A 15,799-nucleotide genomic window follows, 5' to 3' on the forward strand; every position below is an offset into this window, starting at 1 on the left:
ATAGTGTATTGAGTTAAAAAAAAGAACGTGTTGTTACCTGCTGCAGTGTTTTTTAAAACACTTGTTCATTTAATAACAACTGCAATATAATGTTATATTATAATAAAATATAATATTATAATATAAAATTATACATATAGTAACATAGTCTAACATAGTCTGTAAATAGTGTATTGTAAATATTTGCATAACATAAGTTAAGAATTTTAGGTGAAACTTACATCCCAACATAATTACAATCGTTAATGCATACTACTTATACTTACATGTGTCCAATACTACAACCAATAACCATCTGTGTTACTGAAATCACCTACATCAGTTATTAGCCTGTCATCAGGAACCCAATCGTCCAATGTCTTACCTTCATTATTGTCCTGTTGTTCATTAATAGTTTGGATATTGTCTTCCAATTCTTTTTCTTCTATTTTATTAAACTGTTGATACATTTTTTGAATTTCGTTGGCAATTTAAAATAACATTAGTGTTCAATTAATGTGCGATTAACAAGATCGTTTTCGTGTATTATTTTGTAAATAATAAATTCTCATCCGACAATAATATTAAGTTAATTTTTAGTTGTGGCCTGAATGTTTAGTTTTTAAGATCTTTTCTTATGACCCTTACACCAAACGGAAACGGCCATAAGAACCCCTTTTGTATTTTTTTAAACCAAACATTTTTATTTTTTTTAATTCAAGTGTATTAGTAAACTACTTTAATATTTATCAAAATAGGGAAAAAATACATTTCGTTTAATATAGTGTATTGACTTATTCAAATAATCACCTGTTGGTCATACCTAAAGATGTGCAATAAACAAAATATATAACAAAAAAACCACATTTTTTAGCGCATATATTACAATTGTGGTGTAAAAATTAAATTCAACTAAATAGTAGTTGCAAAATTTAAATGTTTACAATAATATATCTACAAAATAGAATCTATTACAAAAACAAATAATTTATAAGTACCGTTCCCACTGTTTTTTTTTAATATTCGTATAAACCTTTTAGAAAATATCATTTGATTTAATGTTGGTGTTAACACCTTTTTTCGTTTAACTTTGGGTTATTCAAATTTACGCAAAACACATGTGATATTCTACTCCAAATCAAGCAACGTGATTTAAATTTTTGATGTAACTAACAAAATATTGTTGTATAGTCTGTACTAGTTAATAATAATACATGGCTAAATTTAAAATGTATTTTCATGTAGTTGTATAGAATTTAGAGAAATATTTCCGAGGCATGCCTAATAAATGTTTGTTAAAAATGTCAATTCGATCAGACCATTTAAACGAATTTATAGCAAAAGAAAAACGTGCAATCCTATTTTAGAGGGTAGTTGGTTTCTATTTTTCAGAGTGACGAATAGAACTTTTTCTAATTTTACACACCCCTCTTCCTAAAAGCGCAAACTGAATCAAATAATTACTGATTGGTAGACTTGCTGATAAAGTAAATCAATCTAGCGGGTTATTAAGTTAGATACAGACAAAAAAACATCGGCAGAGGCGGTAGGGTTTTGAGGCAATTTTTATAGTTTGTAAGTATTACGCTTGTGGTCATTGCACCAGACCGGACCGGCCACAAGTGTCCCTGGATTTAATTTAACCCATATTCCTCTTTCCTGTGTATATACTAATTTCTTAACCGATAATCTTTTTCATTCCCTCGTCCTAACGCTGTGCCACGCTAGGGTCCAATAAGTTGCCTGTCAGTAAAGTTGGAAGGCGCTATTTAGAGTGTGTTAGGACAGACAGTTAGGTCACCAAATCCGCAAATTCGTTAGGTGTCAATATACTATGCTTTAGTTACTTAAAACATCGATAAAACGTTTATTCGTATACAAATATCTATTTAGTTTTTATCTAATACTCGTGATGCCCTTATAGTGCACTATTTTAAATGTTAGAATTTACATATTAAATAGCGCTTTGGTGATATTAACAGTAGGTTGATTATTATTGCTAATTAACAAATAAAAATGTACATTAATTTAGTACACATGAATAAGATAATGATTGTAAAAACTAAACAAATGGTATAAAAGTAGGACCTTTTATTATTTTAAACAGAAATATTTTTATTTTCTAAATTTAACTAGTTAATCATTTGGTTATCATTTTCAAGTAACAGAAGACTTTGTAGATGTGGAGACAATACGATAGCATCACCTGAAAGTAGAAGCCATGCATAAAATCCATTGATTGATGCCAAATTTGCAATCTAACAATAAAATATGTGCATTATTCTACATACACACTATAGTAAGTTTTTCATTTATAATAAATAATGGTTCTAATAATATTGTCTCTGGTGAACCACTATGGCTGGTTATATCAGAAAAAACTTTCCATTAAGAAAAATTTTAACAAAGTCATCTAATATCAAACCACTAAAATGTTAGCTACTAAGTAGCTAAAACAATGTAAAATTTGGGGCTTATGGTGTAATTTATTCTTAATAATGCTTCTTTTAGAAGTGCAAAGTGTGTCTTTTAAATATACAAATGTATGTAATTTTTTTTTTGTTAATTAGAAAAAAATTATTATTTAATCATTCATTTTTAAAACTCTTTATGTCAACTTAATTAGGCATCTTCCTTGCTGATGTTTTTGGAGATCTACCAATAATACGTTTATTTTAAAACAATGTTCAACATTTCAATTTCTGTACAAATGTGAACACATTTTAAATTTAATTTAATTTTGACTTACTATTTTGACCATATTGAATTTTTAAAATAATAACCTGTATGTATTAAGTAATAATTTTTTAGAATTTAAGAAAGAGTATAGTTAATTTAGTAGGTGTTATGAAATTCATTAGAACGGTTACATTCCTATTTGGCAGCTGGCTAGGCTATGCAATGTAGCTAAAATAGACCTATCCCCACAGGAAAATGGTTAAATAGACCGCTGTCTACGTATAAGTGGCCTTGACGTCTCCCTTATTAATATAATATGTATATCACCCGAGAAGCTAAAACGGGCGATCACACTATTAAATTACCTAACTTTCAGCTACAGGCTACAAAGATGTTTTATTCTAAAACTAAGATTACTAATTAATATACACAATTATACAACATGTATTCATACACAATTATATACACTCTGATTTGGGGCGAGAAGTAACGGCCAGGTAAAATAATATGATCGTTACATAACAGAAAAAAATTCAGATTTGTGGGGTAGCCCAGTAAGCAATAAACATACTAAAACACTCATAGTTCCTATAATATTGGTCCTAGAGATCAGGAAATAGTATAAAAAGTCGTGGAATACGGGACTATAGTTTTTTTTAATTGCCGGAGAACTAGGTATGTTTTTTGCAGATTTTGCATATTTAAACATAAACACGTTAAATTTAAAAAAAAACTAATCAAATCATGACACCATTGTTATGTAATATACAATTTAATAAACAATAATGTTGTTGGCTCAATTAAATAAATATAAACATTGACGTTATCATCGCTCACAGCCCAAAAACGTGTACTATGGTTTATATACACCACACGTTTTGCTCTGGTTTTTTTAAAATATAATATTTAATGTAAGCTTAGCAAACTAAATGGTCTGCCCTTTCTCATATTTACGGTCAATTGCATCGGTTACCACCCCTATCCTCCCCAGTTTCCCGTGGTTTCATTAGCTGAACCTTTCTCCTAAATGTATCTCTTCCTCTTTCAGACTCAGAATTTGACAAAACTTACTCTCTGCTTATGCTTTTAAAATGGATCTTAATTCGGTTCCTTACTGTCATCTGCACGAGGAAGAAGCTATCACTGTCTTTATCACTTTTTACTAAATGTTTTATTTACTTTTTTTACTTATTCTTTATGGTTCTCTACACGTTCTTATATATTTACCAAATAAAGTATGAAAAAAAATTGTTAGAATAAAAAATGATAAGCAACCTAATCATATAGTGTTGCTTTTTTCAAACATAAATACAACATACAACATATACATAATACATAGCCATTATCCTTTCAACAAAATATTTGGAACATTAAAATGTATTATTAATCGTTTAATTGAAAAATTAATAATTTCATTAGTAACTATTACCTAAACCAATATTATTCCGTATAAAAAAGTACTGAAACAGGACATTTTGATGCCTTTGTATACACATAATTATCATATATTATTTGTTTTTATTTCTGATTTAAACGTGTACTGTCGACAGAGACAGTAATATTTAAAACTCGCATTGGTTGGAAAACATTTAATGCATAAATTTGACTCTTTTATTATGTAAAATAAACATACCGTGTTAGTCTATAATAATATGTCTATTAAAAGACAAAAAAAATTAAATTAACATGCACAATAAACCCATAAAATTATACTAAGTCATTAACATATATATTATGAAAATGCAACAAGCAAAGAACGATAATTTTACATAACAATATATTATAGAAAACAGTACAATTTTGAATGCATATAGACTCATACAATCACTCAAAACGAATTTTTTTTTTTAGTACAAAAAATATGAATACAATTTTAAATATATTTTTTTTATTAAATCGACAATATTATTTAATGGAATATGATTATATATATATTACTACCGCATAATTCACATATTTAAAATTAGTTTATTTATATGTATAGTTTATAATGATTATCTTTAGCTGCTACACAATTCTTTTTATCGTAAGGTTAATATTTTATAATAAACAGGTTTTTTTTTTTTACAAATATTAAAAGCATTTTTAGTTATCATTCATTCGGAAAAACAAAGGTGGTTCTATTTCCATTTATATAAAATAATAAAACATTAAAATCTAATCCTTTCATAGATTTATAGATGTCAACAAAGAAATTTTCAAAACTCTGTGTATGGTTTTTAAGAAATTCGGAAGCATGTTTTTTCTTGATTTTTTCATAGTTTTTGGAATCGATTTTGTCCTTTATATTTTGTGTAGTACCCAGAATACGTGTTGAGATTAATTGTAGTGGAACACAAAAGAAATAACAAACAAACACTTTGAGTAATAATAGAGTTAATATTAAAGACACAAGTTAAATCAATATTTACAATACAATATAGATATATGTATAAGTCAAAAGTAACAAGCACATTAACAAAATAGTAGCTGTGGAACGAGTGTGTCCCCTTGTCCACATACAAAGGTATTTATATCATAAATCTAGGTTAAATCAATTCATACAAAATACTTTCTAAGATTTCACGTACAATAGTGTCTTCCTCGACATACTAAACTAATCACATTAAAACTACCTTAGAATATTAATTACATTTCAACACTCTCCCTTAATTAATATTTTCCTTAATTAACTATTGTTCCAACACACTTGAAACCAGTTGTGGATATTCATAGCTGATCTGATCATCTCGAATCGTTCCTTTGGCAATGGTTTGGTGAAGATATCTGCCAACTGATCCTTTGTCTCCTTGTATTGAAGTTGAAACACTCTATCTTCATACTTCTCACGAATGAAGTGATGTCTGACATCAATATGTTTAGTTCGTTTGTGAAACTCTGCATTCTTAACTAAACGAATAGCACTTTGATTATCTATATATAATATTGGTTGAATATATTCATTATTAGTGATTTCCTGTAATAAACGTTTAAACCAAATGATCCCTTTTACTGATTCTGCCGCAGAAATGTATTCAGCCTCACATGAACTTAAACTTACTGTTGATTGCCTTTGAGATTGCCATGCTATTGTAAAAGAACCTAGCATAAAAAGGTTGCCTGACGTTGACCTTCTTGTCTGGACATCTCCAGCAAAATCTGCATCTGTATAGACACTAAAATCTGAGTTATTTTCAGTTTTATAATACAATCCAAAATCAATCGTTTTGTTTATGTAACGAATAATTCGTTTTACCATAATCCAGTGAGCTACCGTTGGATTGGATAAATATCTACTCACGTAGCTGACAGCATAACTCAAGTCCGGTCTGGTTACTTGTGATAAGAATAATAAACATCCGACCGCTTGTCGATATGGCACATCCTTACCAATTGGTTTTGATTCTGTGTCTAATGCCGTTGCCCTGTCGAATGGAATCACCAACTCTTTTGCGTCTTGCGTATTAAAACGTCTAACCATGTTAAAAGCATAATTTGATTGATGAATTATTAACGATCCATCGTTCAATTTTTTTATTTGTATCCCAAGAAAATAATCTAAATCATTACTTTTGACCTCAAATTCCTGTTGTAAAGTTGATAATAAAGACTGAATCTTAGATGAACTATTTGACATAACTAATCCGTCACCTACATATATACCCAATATTATCTTATCATTACCGTCATGATTTATAAATACACAAGGGTCTGCTGTGCTTTGTATTAGATTAAAGCGCAATAAAAATTCTGTAAATTTTTGATTCCAACATCGTGAACTTTGTTTCAATCCATAAAGACTCTTGTTTAATTTACATACTCGGCCTGATTTATCATCATACCCCACTGGTTGAGACATGTAAATTAGTTCCTCAAGAACCCCATTAAAAAATGCTGTCTTTATGTCAAATTGTTTTAATTTCAATTTTTCTTTGGCTGCGACTGCTAAAAGTGCCCTAATAGACTCAAAACGAACTACAGGTGAGTAGAAGGAGAATGTATGTACTGGAACAATGGGGTGATTGAGGATTGAGGATTGATGATTAACTGAAGGATTAGCCTTGGAGATTAGTTTTGGAGATTACGCACGTGGCGATCGGATAATTCACAGCTGTCTTTTACCCCGTCTCACGTTGTCTTGTAGGTGTCTCGGCCGCCGCCCGGAGAATGGCCGTCGGCCGCCGCGGAGATGAATGGATGACGGTGTAACAATGAACTCCGCCTCGTTGTCCCTATCCTTACTTAACCTAACCCAATCGGCAAATTTTAATGAATTATATTTAAAGAAAAAAAATCTTTATTATTTTTATCAACTTATATCAATTTTTATATTATTATTTTTAACAGCTAATTTTTTTGATTTTCAACCTAACCTAACATAACCTAACCTTTCACCGATGTTTTAAGATGTTATAATTTTTAACGGTCATTTCTTAATAATATTATTTATGGATAATACATATAAAATATTATATTACTTTTAAATTTTGTTTTAACACACTGTTTAGCTGATGTCATAGAATACGGTATTTTATTTAATACAAACCTTAAAAGTAAAAATGGTAAGTTTCCATTTAGTACAATATTTTATCCTTATAACGCATAGAAATCATGCATACACACCTTAAGCTCACAGACAGGTGAAATTATGTAAATATTATGGTCAGATTTTTTTACAATTCTTACTAACCATAGTGTTATAGAAACGATTAATCCAGACCACAACTTTTTTTAAAATAATAAGGATAGATATTTAGTTCATAGATGAGTCATGATAATTTAGTTTAAATAAATTTAATAAATTAAATTAAATTAAATACATAGTTAACTAAAAAAAAAAAATGAGGATTTATTGTTTTTTTTTAAAAAAAAGTTTCTTTTAGATAAAATATTTAAGTCACAATCATACCTCTTAAAATCTAATATTAATAAAAAAAAATTACAATAATTAACTCCGGTTTCTTAAATCTAATTTTAGTAAAAAAAAATTACAAGTTAACATATTCAATAGGTAGATCAACGTAATTTACAAACTTGTCTAATGTAAGCAGGCTCCAATTCCTGGCGATTGATTTATCGAGTGTGAGCCATCGGTACAGTGGACGTCTGCATTGCTTACAATGCATTAATCGCATAAATGCGAAAAATCCATTAATGTCGTTGATGGCAAATGATCTAACCCCAAATTCAGGTTGTCGTTCTATGCCCTCAAAAGTGCTCCAACACGGGTGTTCATTGCATATATAATCGCGACTGTTGAAACGTTTACAACAATACGCGACATTCCATTCGGTAAACGCACTTGAATATCGTCGTATATGATCTACCCCGTATTTTAGAGGATATTGAGATATACGTTCAAAAACAAAACGTGAGGTAAACATATCGTTTCTTATATAAATTTCTGAGAGATTTGACATAGTTAATTTGATAATATTTTAAGTTAAACAAAATACACGGGTTGCTCACGGAAATGGTTAACACTAAATGTTGATTTACGTAACTAAATATTTTCCAGGATATATAGATTCAAAAAAATATTGTGTATGTACCCGAGAAGTTTTCTTTATAAATGTAGATAGTAAATTTACCGTTAGGTTAGGTTATACATGATGTAAAACTGAAGAATTTGGATTGGTCACGCAAAGATCATCCTCCCACATATAGCGACGTGTAAGGTTATTTTAAAATAATGTATACTATGTAAAAAATATATACATAAAATTCGTTTCGGTCAAGTCGGGGTGTGTAATATATCATTAGAAAAGGTCAACCCTGTTATTTTCTTTATAAATATAAATCGTAAATTTACCGTGTAACCATGTTATCGAAGAATTTAGGTTGTTTGCTTAAAAAAAATCCTCCCCATGTGGCGATGCATATGGTCATTTTAAAATAGTATTTACGTGTAAAAATATATACATAAATTTCGTTTCGGTCAACGAAAGGTCTTTCCATAGAATCTTATAACGCACTAAAAAAATCAGGTTCAGACCAGTTGCTAATGTTTGGTAGATGCTGGCTTGTTTACGTAAAGAACACCCTCCCCCCATGTGGTGATGTGTAAGGCCATTTTAAAATAATGTATATTATGTAAAAAATATTTACATAAAATTCGTTTCGGTCAAGTCGGGGTGTGTAATATATCGTCAGAAAAGACCAACCCCGTTATTTTCTTTATAAATATAAATCGTAAATTTACCGTGTAACCATGTTATCGAAGAATTTAGGTTGTTTGCTTAAAAAAAATCCTCCCCATGTGGCGATGCATATGGTCATTTTAAAATAGTATTTACGTGTAAAAATATATACATAAATTTCGTTTCGGTCAACGAAAGGTCTTTCCATAGAATCTTATAACGCACTAAAAAAATCAGGTTCAGACCAGTTGCTAATGTTTGGTAGATGCTGGCTTGTTTACGTAAAGAACACCCTCCCCCCATGTGGTGATGTGTAAGGCCATTTTAAAATAATGTATATTATGTAAAAAATATTTACATAAAATTCGTTTCGGTCAAGTCGGGGTGTGTAATATATCGTCAGAAAAGACCAACCCCGTTATTTTCTTTATAAATATAAATCGTAAATTTACCGTGTAACCATGTTATCGAAGAATTTAGGTTGTTTGCCTAAAAAAAACCTTCCCATGTGGTGATGCGTATGGTCATTTTAAAATAGTATTTACGTGTAAAAATATATACATAAATTTCGTTTCGGTCAACGAAAGGTCTTTCCATAGAATCCTATAACGCACTCAAAAAAAAATCAAGTTCAGACCAGTTGCTAATGTTTGGTAGATGCAATATTAAACGAAATATCATCCCTTCCAACGAGTTGGGAGGGATGAATATTTTGCTTGTTGGAGGGAGGTTATGATTAAATCTTAGACCATGCTAGTGAACCAATATTTCTAACAACGTCAGATTTGGTTCTACAGCGAAAACGTTAACAAGTGCATCTAAGTTTTCACTCCGTTAAAATATTACATTTATTTTTCAGTGTTTAATTTTAATATTATCGGTTTTGTGTTTTTTTAAAAACAAATTATCATATTAATATTATTATTATTATTGCTAATTTTAAATATATTTTCGCTTTCGCATAAATTTAACATACTAACGCATACAATATATTAACGCTTATATAAGATATTGCTTACTAACTTTATAACGCAATTCATTTTTTTTTACGCATTTAACATAATATATTATTATTATTAATCAATTATTATTATATTATTAATATTATATTGATCATATTAAATTTTTAATCATGTATCAGTGTAAGATTTGTAAAAAGGTGTACTCTTTAAAGCATAATTTAAACCGTCATCTTAAAACTCATGATGGTGTTCGATTTTACTGCGGTGAATGTGAATTTGATTGTGAAAGTAAATTCAATCTTACTCGACACTGCAAAAGGAAGCACGGTATGTAAATTACTTAAAATAAGATACATTTTTTTTAATTTAAAAAAATTTAGTGATTTAATTAAATAAATATATATATTCACACAGCCGGAGCTGGTCAGGATGGAAGACACGAGCGTATACAGCAACGTACTAGCGTTATACAACACACATCCAACAACCAGACATTAGGTTAGTATAAACATTTTTTTTTGTAAAATAGTAAATATTATTAAATACCCTTTTTTTTTTAGAACAAAGGGGCACATCACATGAAAGCTTCTTCGATAGTGAAGGTGATGAATTATGTAATCAAGCATATGATAATATTCCATCAACATCGGCAAATTTACCGGACTGCATACAGACCCCCGAACATATGCAATCAAACTCGGCAAGTGGATCAGGTTAGTCAATAATATAGTTTATTACAAGTGAAACGATAGGATATGGTTAGATTAAAATTTAGTTAATAATAATATATTAGAAATAAAAAGAATCGTTTAAATAGGTATTATTACAACTTGGTTAAATTATTAGTAAAACCAATTTTTAATTTAACTCTGGAATTAATTTTTAAACGATTAACTAAAAAATTGCCTATCTTCAACGCCTGTTTTTATTAGTTTTATTATAGTTTTACAAGTGAAACGATAGTCTAGGGTTAGATTAAAAATTTAGATAATAATATATAGGAATTATATCTAATTGATTGAGTAGTTAGTATTACAACTTGGATAAATTTATTATCAAAAACATTATTTTTAACGTGATTAACCATTAAATGAATAAATATTTTTTTTAATTTATTATCAAAAACATTATTTTTAACGTGATTAACGATTAAATGTATAAATATTTTTTATTTTTTTAAGATAAACTAATTTATATAAAAATCGTTCACCGTCTACAATCGTTTTTTTAATTTTTTTTAATTTATCTCCAAAACTATTTAACTAAATGTATAAATATTTTTCGTGTTAATAAAATAGAATTCTGCGAAGTAAATTACAATTTTTAAACGTTATAATAATTATCTAAAAATCTTTTACATTCTACGGCCGATTTTATTTTAACTGAAATTATTTTTAAACGATAAAATATTTACATAAAAATTGCCTATCTTCAACGCCCGATATTTTTTTTAGTTTTTATTTAATTTGATTAGAAAATTATAGTAAACGTATTATATTAAGTAGGGAATATTATTTTATTATTAGGTGTAGGTAAACGACAAAGAGACAACATCAACCAATCTAACACCCGATTGAAACGTCATCGACTAGCAGCTACTCAAGTAGATGGATTTGTATTAACTAGCAGTGGGTTCAACGGGCTTTGTAAAACTTTCTTCAAAAGAAATTTTAATCAGTTAGCTGATTATGACTCTTTCCTGGCTGAAACCAAACCGCAACTATTCGAATTATTAAGAACACTTGTAGCCGAAAATGCGGTGAAGTATACATTAAAACTGGAATCGACGTATAAAATCCCTTCTACAGATGTTTCGGAAAATAGAGCATTCAAGTCATCAGCAAGAACTCTATTCCAAGACACGAACATTGAATCGGCAATAGACGAGGACTTTGCTAAGATAATTTCTGAAGAGGGTGAGATGGAGGGGAAAGGATCCGGGTTTTCTTTAGAGAAAATTGATGGTGTACTACAGTAGAAGGGGAATGTATGTACTGGAACAATGGGAGGATTGAGGATTGAGGATTGGTGATTAGCCGGAGGATTAGCCGGAGGATTACGCAGGTGGCGATCGGATAATTCACAGCTGTCCTGTACCCCGTCTTGTAGGTGTCTCGGCCGCCGCCCGGAGAATGGCCGCCGCGGGGATGAATGGACGACGGTGTAACAATGAACTCCGCCTCGTTGACCCTAACCTTACCTAACCTAACCCAATCAGAAAATTTTAATGTATTATATTTAAAGAAAAAAATCTTCATTATTTTTATATTATTATTTTTAACAGCTAATTTTTTGATTTTCAATCTAACCTAGCCTAACCTGTTTTAAGCTGTTATAATTTTTAACGGTCATTTCTTAATAATATTATTTATGGATAATACATATAAAATATTATATTACTTTAAAATTTTGTTTTAAAACACCGTTTAACTGATGTCATAGAATATGATATTTTATTTAATACAAACCTTAAAAGTAAAAATGGCAAGTTTCCATTAAGTACAATATTTTTTCCTTATAACGCATAGAAATCATGCATACACACCTTAAGATCACAGACAGGTGAAATTATGTAAATATTATGGTCAGATTTTTTTTTTACAATTCTTACTAACCATAGTGTTATAGAAACGATTAATCCAGACCACACATCCAAGGTTACCGACAAAGTATCTTATATACAACGACAAAAAAAACATGAACACGTAAATCACATATGCATCTACAGTTTACCGTCATGTGGGTTACATGCCTCGACATGATACGATATGTTTAAGGTCAAAGCAGGTGGTTTTTAAACTGTCCAATTCTAATATAATATTATATCGATAATGCACCCTTACAAGAGGGTAAAAACCGTGAACACGCAAAAAACATATAGCATCTACATTACACCGTCAGATGTGTCTACATGTCTCAACAAGAAACGACAGGTTTAAGATCAGAGTAGGCATTTTTAACAGTATTTTTAAGAAATCTCCCTTCCAATAACTAAATGCTACAATTTTAATGATTCTAACCCCCCCCCCCCCCACATGGTATATTTAACGATTCGTTTGCACTAGTGATGGTCTATGGTGCTAAAACATTCATCGTTTAGTGTTCGAGCTCTGCAGTACAACGTTTAAAAGTGAATCAAAGTTTCCAGTGTCTAGTTTTTTTTTTACACTTAAACAAATTACTTTAATTCATACATCATGGATGGATCGATCGCACCAATCTACAAGAAGCAGAAGTACACCTACATTCCACCGACTCCGCCAAATGACCTGATTGGATGCAGCAGTTATACATTGGATTTCAACGTTTGGAAATTTATTCAAATTGGGATCGATCCGAAAAAATCATTTAGTGTAATGATTCATATCATTACACCGTCGCGGTATGTGAGCATAACAAGTCACTATATGAAAACTATATATACACTAATGGGTGATATACTATCAAGCGTCATGGAGAAGCCTGAAAATACACAGACTACATTTCTCTCAGACACCAATCTTTCATTAACTAAAATGGTTTATAAGGATGAAAATGTGCTGGTTATTGAATCTCAAGCTGTAAATGGATGTCGCATTCTACTTAACCGTAGAGATTTGATGAAACTGGCTGAACTAGAATATATTGTTCATGAATGTGTTGAAAAACACTTGGCAATTACAACGGAAAACGTGTATCAACAAATCGAAATGATTATAAAATATTACATGGGCTGTTTCTTCCCAACCAAGGAAACAAGCAGAACAGAGTTGTTAAGATGTATCATGGAGGTATCATGTATTACTATAACTTCAGCAATAGAGCCGATGAGTGAACCTAATTATATTAGTGAAATTAAAAGATTTGCTGTTGAAGAATTGGCTGACGTCTGGATGAAGAAAATAACTGACCGAAATGACATACCTAAGGTATTGTACACATTTTTTTTATTTTAAAAATTTTCATATTATTTAATTAATTAATTTTAAATTTTTTTTTAAAGGCAATCGATGTAAATGATGGTCCAACTCGATACGATTGGCGTGGTGAAGAAGAATCACAATGCTTCTCCTTTTCAACACAAGCATACGACAACTATAAACACACGGAGAAGTCAACATGGGCACCTCGAAAACTTGAATTTTAAGTGTATACTATACTGTTTAAATATGGTTTTATTGTAATTTACGTTTCAAATAAAAAGTCAACAAAAATTAATTTTAAAATACAAATGTTTTTTATTTTTTTTATTTAAAATAATCTCTTAACATATAAGGTACATTACACTACATATAGTTACATGAAATAAGTTCATACAATATAAGGTTAAAAACAATTAAATTAATACAAATTATTAAATATAGTTAAAAAAAACGTTACAATTTTCGAATATCACCCGAAAAAGGGTTATAAGTAATAATTTGATCGTGTAGAATCATACAGTACGCTGAGGTATTTGCAGGAAAAGCTTCTAAAGCTTCAAATTCAATTCTTAAATCTGTTGTGCTAACTTTAATGTCATCATCCTGGTGTGTAAGATCAATGACGGCCACAGGCATAAACTTTAAAAAATTATCTTTATTAAGAAGTGGAGCAACGCTATCTCGGTCATAGTAAGATTTTTGAAAATCGGTATATGCTTTATAGAAAAGTGAAAATAATCCTTTAGAATAGTCAGCACGAAAATCTTCATATGGATACACTTGTGTATTTAAATACACTTTTAAATTAAACAGTTAGCAGTGATCAAAAACAGACATGGATGAAGTATAGGTATTTTTACGGTTAGTTTGAAATCCTGCAACAATATATCTTGGTTTTTCTAATTTGTTACATGTACGTACAGACCACGAATGACGAGCATTTGTTGGGAGTGTAGGATATTCAGATAGCTCCCAAGTCCTAAATGGAACCTCAATCGATTTTCGACTATCTAATATTTTCATTAGACCGAGTTTTTCTTTATTGTTAACTTTAATTAACGGCATTTTCCATACAATTTTAGAAAGAATTATTTTTGTTCCAGCAAGAGCTGTTTTTTTAGCAGCTTCCTCTTCGAATATCTGTAAAGCGTTCGAATCTGTCGATGCTCTATTCAATATTAATTGATGTGAACAATTCATAATAATTTTTTTATAATCTTCACAAAAACCAAATAAATGACTCAGTGGGATAATTCCGGAAAATTGGTCTTCTTGTGCAAATTTTTCATTATCAAATTTCACACCGTCGAATGCGCTATCTGTTAAAGTATACACGTTTGATTGAGTATACGAACACATCCCTTTAAGAGTAGACGTTATACCTGGATTGCGTACTTTTTGAATTTCAACACCGTTAATTTCATAACGTGCTTCGGAGAACAGATATGCCAACCCATTGTTTATAAAACGAACCGATCCTGTAGCGTTAGAAGGCTTTTGTAGTTTACCTTCAATATAAATATAACTCTCACTTGGAAGAGTATAACTATCTGAATTTTGAACTGCTATACGAATTTCATCGTTGTTTGATAGAGCAGAAGTAGAGAATGGTAAAAACGAGTGAAATTCTTTATCAATAACTTTACACTCATCTACACATCCAGATGACACGTCAAGATAAATATCATCCATAATTAGAGTGCGTTTAACGACCGTAAAAATTTCAAATTAGATTTGCTAAGTTTTTTCTGTTAATATTTCTAGATTTCTTTAGATGTTTACGTTTTGTAGTTGTCTTGGTGCGATTCTGTTGTTTAATAGATCGTTTAGAGATTGTCGTCCTATTTATATTAGAAAACTTCAAACCCATTTTTTATATATTCTGTTTAATGTGTAGTCGAACTGTGATTGGTTCACCTCTAAAATCGATCAAATCACCGTCCTGATCAGTTAACAATATACGCAAATTTGATATAGATGTGGTGATAAGAGGATAGTAAATGAGATGTCGAGGTACTTCTATTATCTTATAACCTGCAGCAACTGTAGGATAGAATTGATGAATAATATGGCTTGAAGTCCCATTATCGAATGAAGATGTTATTAGGTTACACTGTACATTTATACAGTTTACTTTTGTAATGTTAACAATACACTG

At 30.0% G+C, this 15,799-nt stretch overlaps 1 protein-coding gene across 1 annotated transcript; it reads left to right on the forward strand.

Annotated features, from left to right (window-relative positions):
* The first annotated feature begins 13,114 nt into the window (after positions 1-13,114).
* Positions 13,115-13,865, forward strand: LOC126837788 (uncharacterized). The gene is made up of 2 exons (XM_050571738.1): positions 13,115-13,647; positions 13,722-13,865. The coding sequence occupies exons 1-2, from the start codon at positions 13,147-13,149 to the stop codon at positions 13,863-13,865; spliced, it is 645 nt and encodes a 214-aa protein (XP_050427695.1). The 5' UTR covers positions 13,115-13,146.
* Positions 13,866-15,799: the final 1,934 nt, after the last annotated feature.

This window comes from Adelges cooleyi, unplaced genomic scaffold, assembly GCF_023614345.1.
Source record: "Adelges cooleyi isolate 19-005CV unplaced genomic scaffold, UGA_ACOO_1.1 ACOO_flye_CR_arks_rails_tigmint_CR_PRNA_29, whole genome shotgun sequence".
NCBI classification, from domain to species: domain Eukaryota; kingdom Metazoa; phylum Arthropoda; class Insecta; order Hemiptera; family Adelgidae; genus Adelges; species Adelges cooleyi.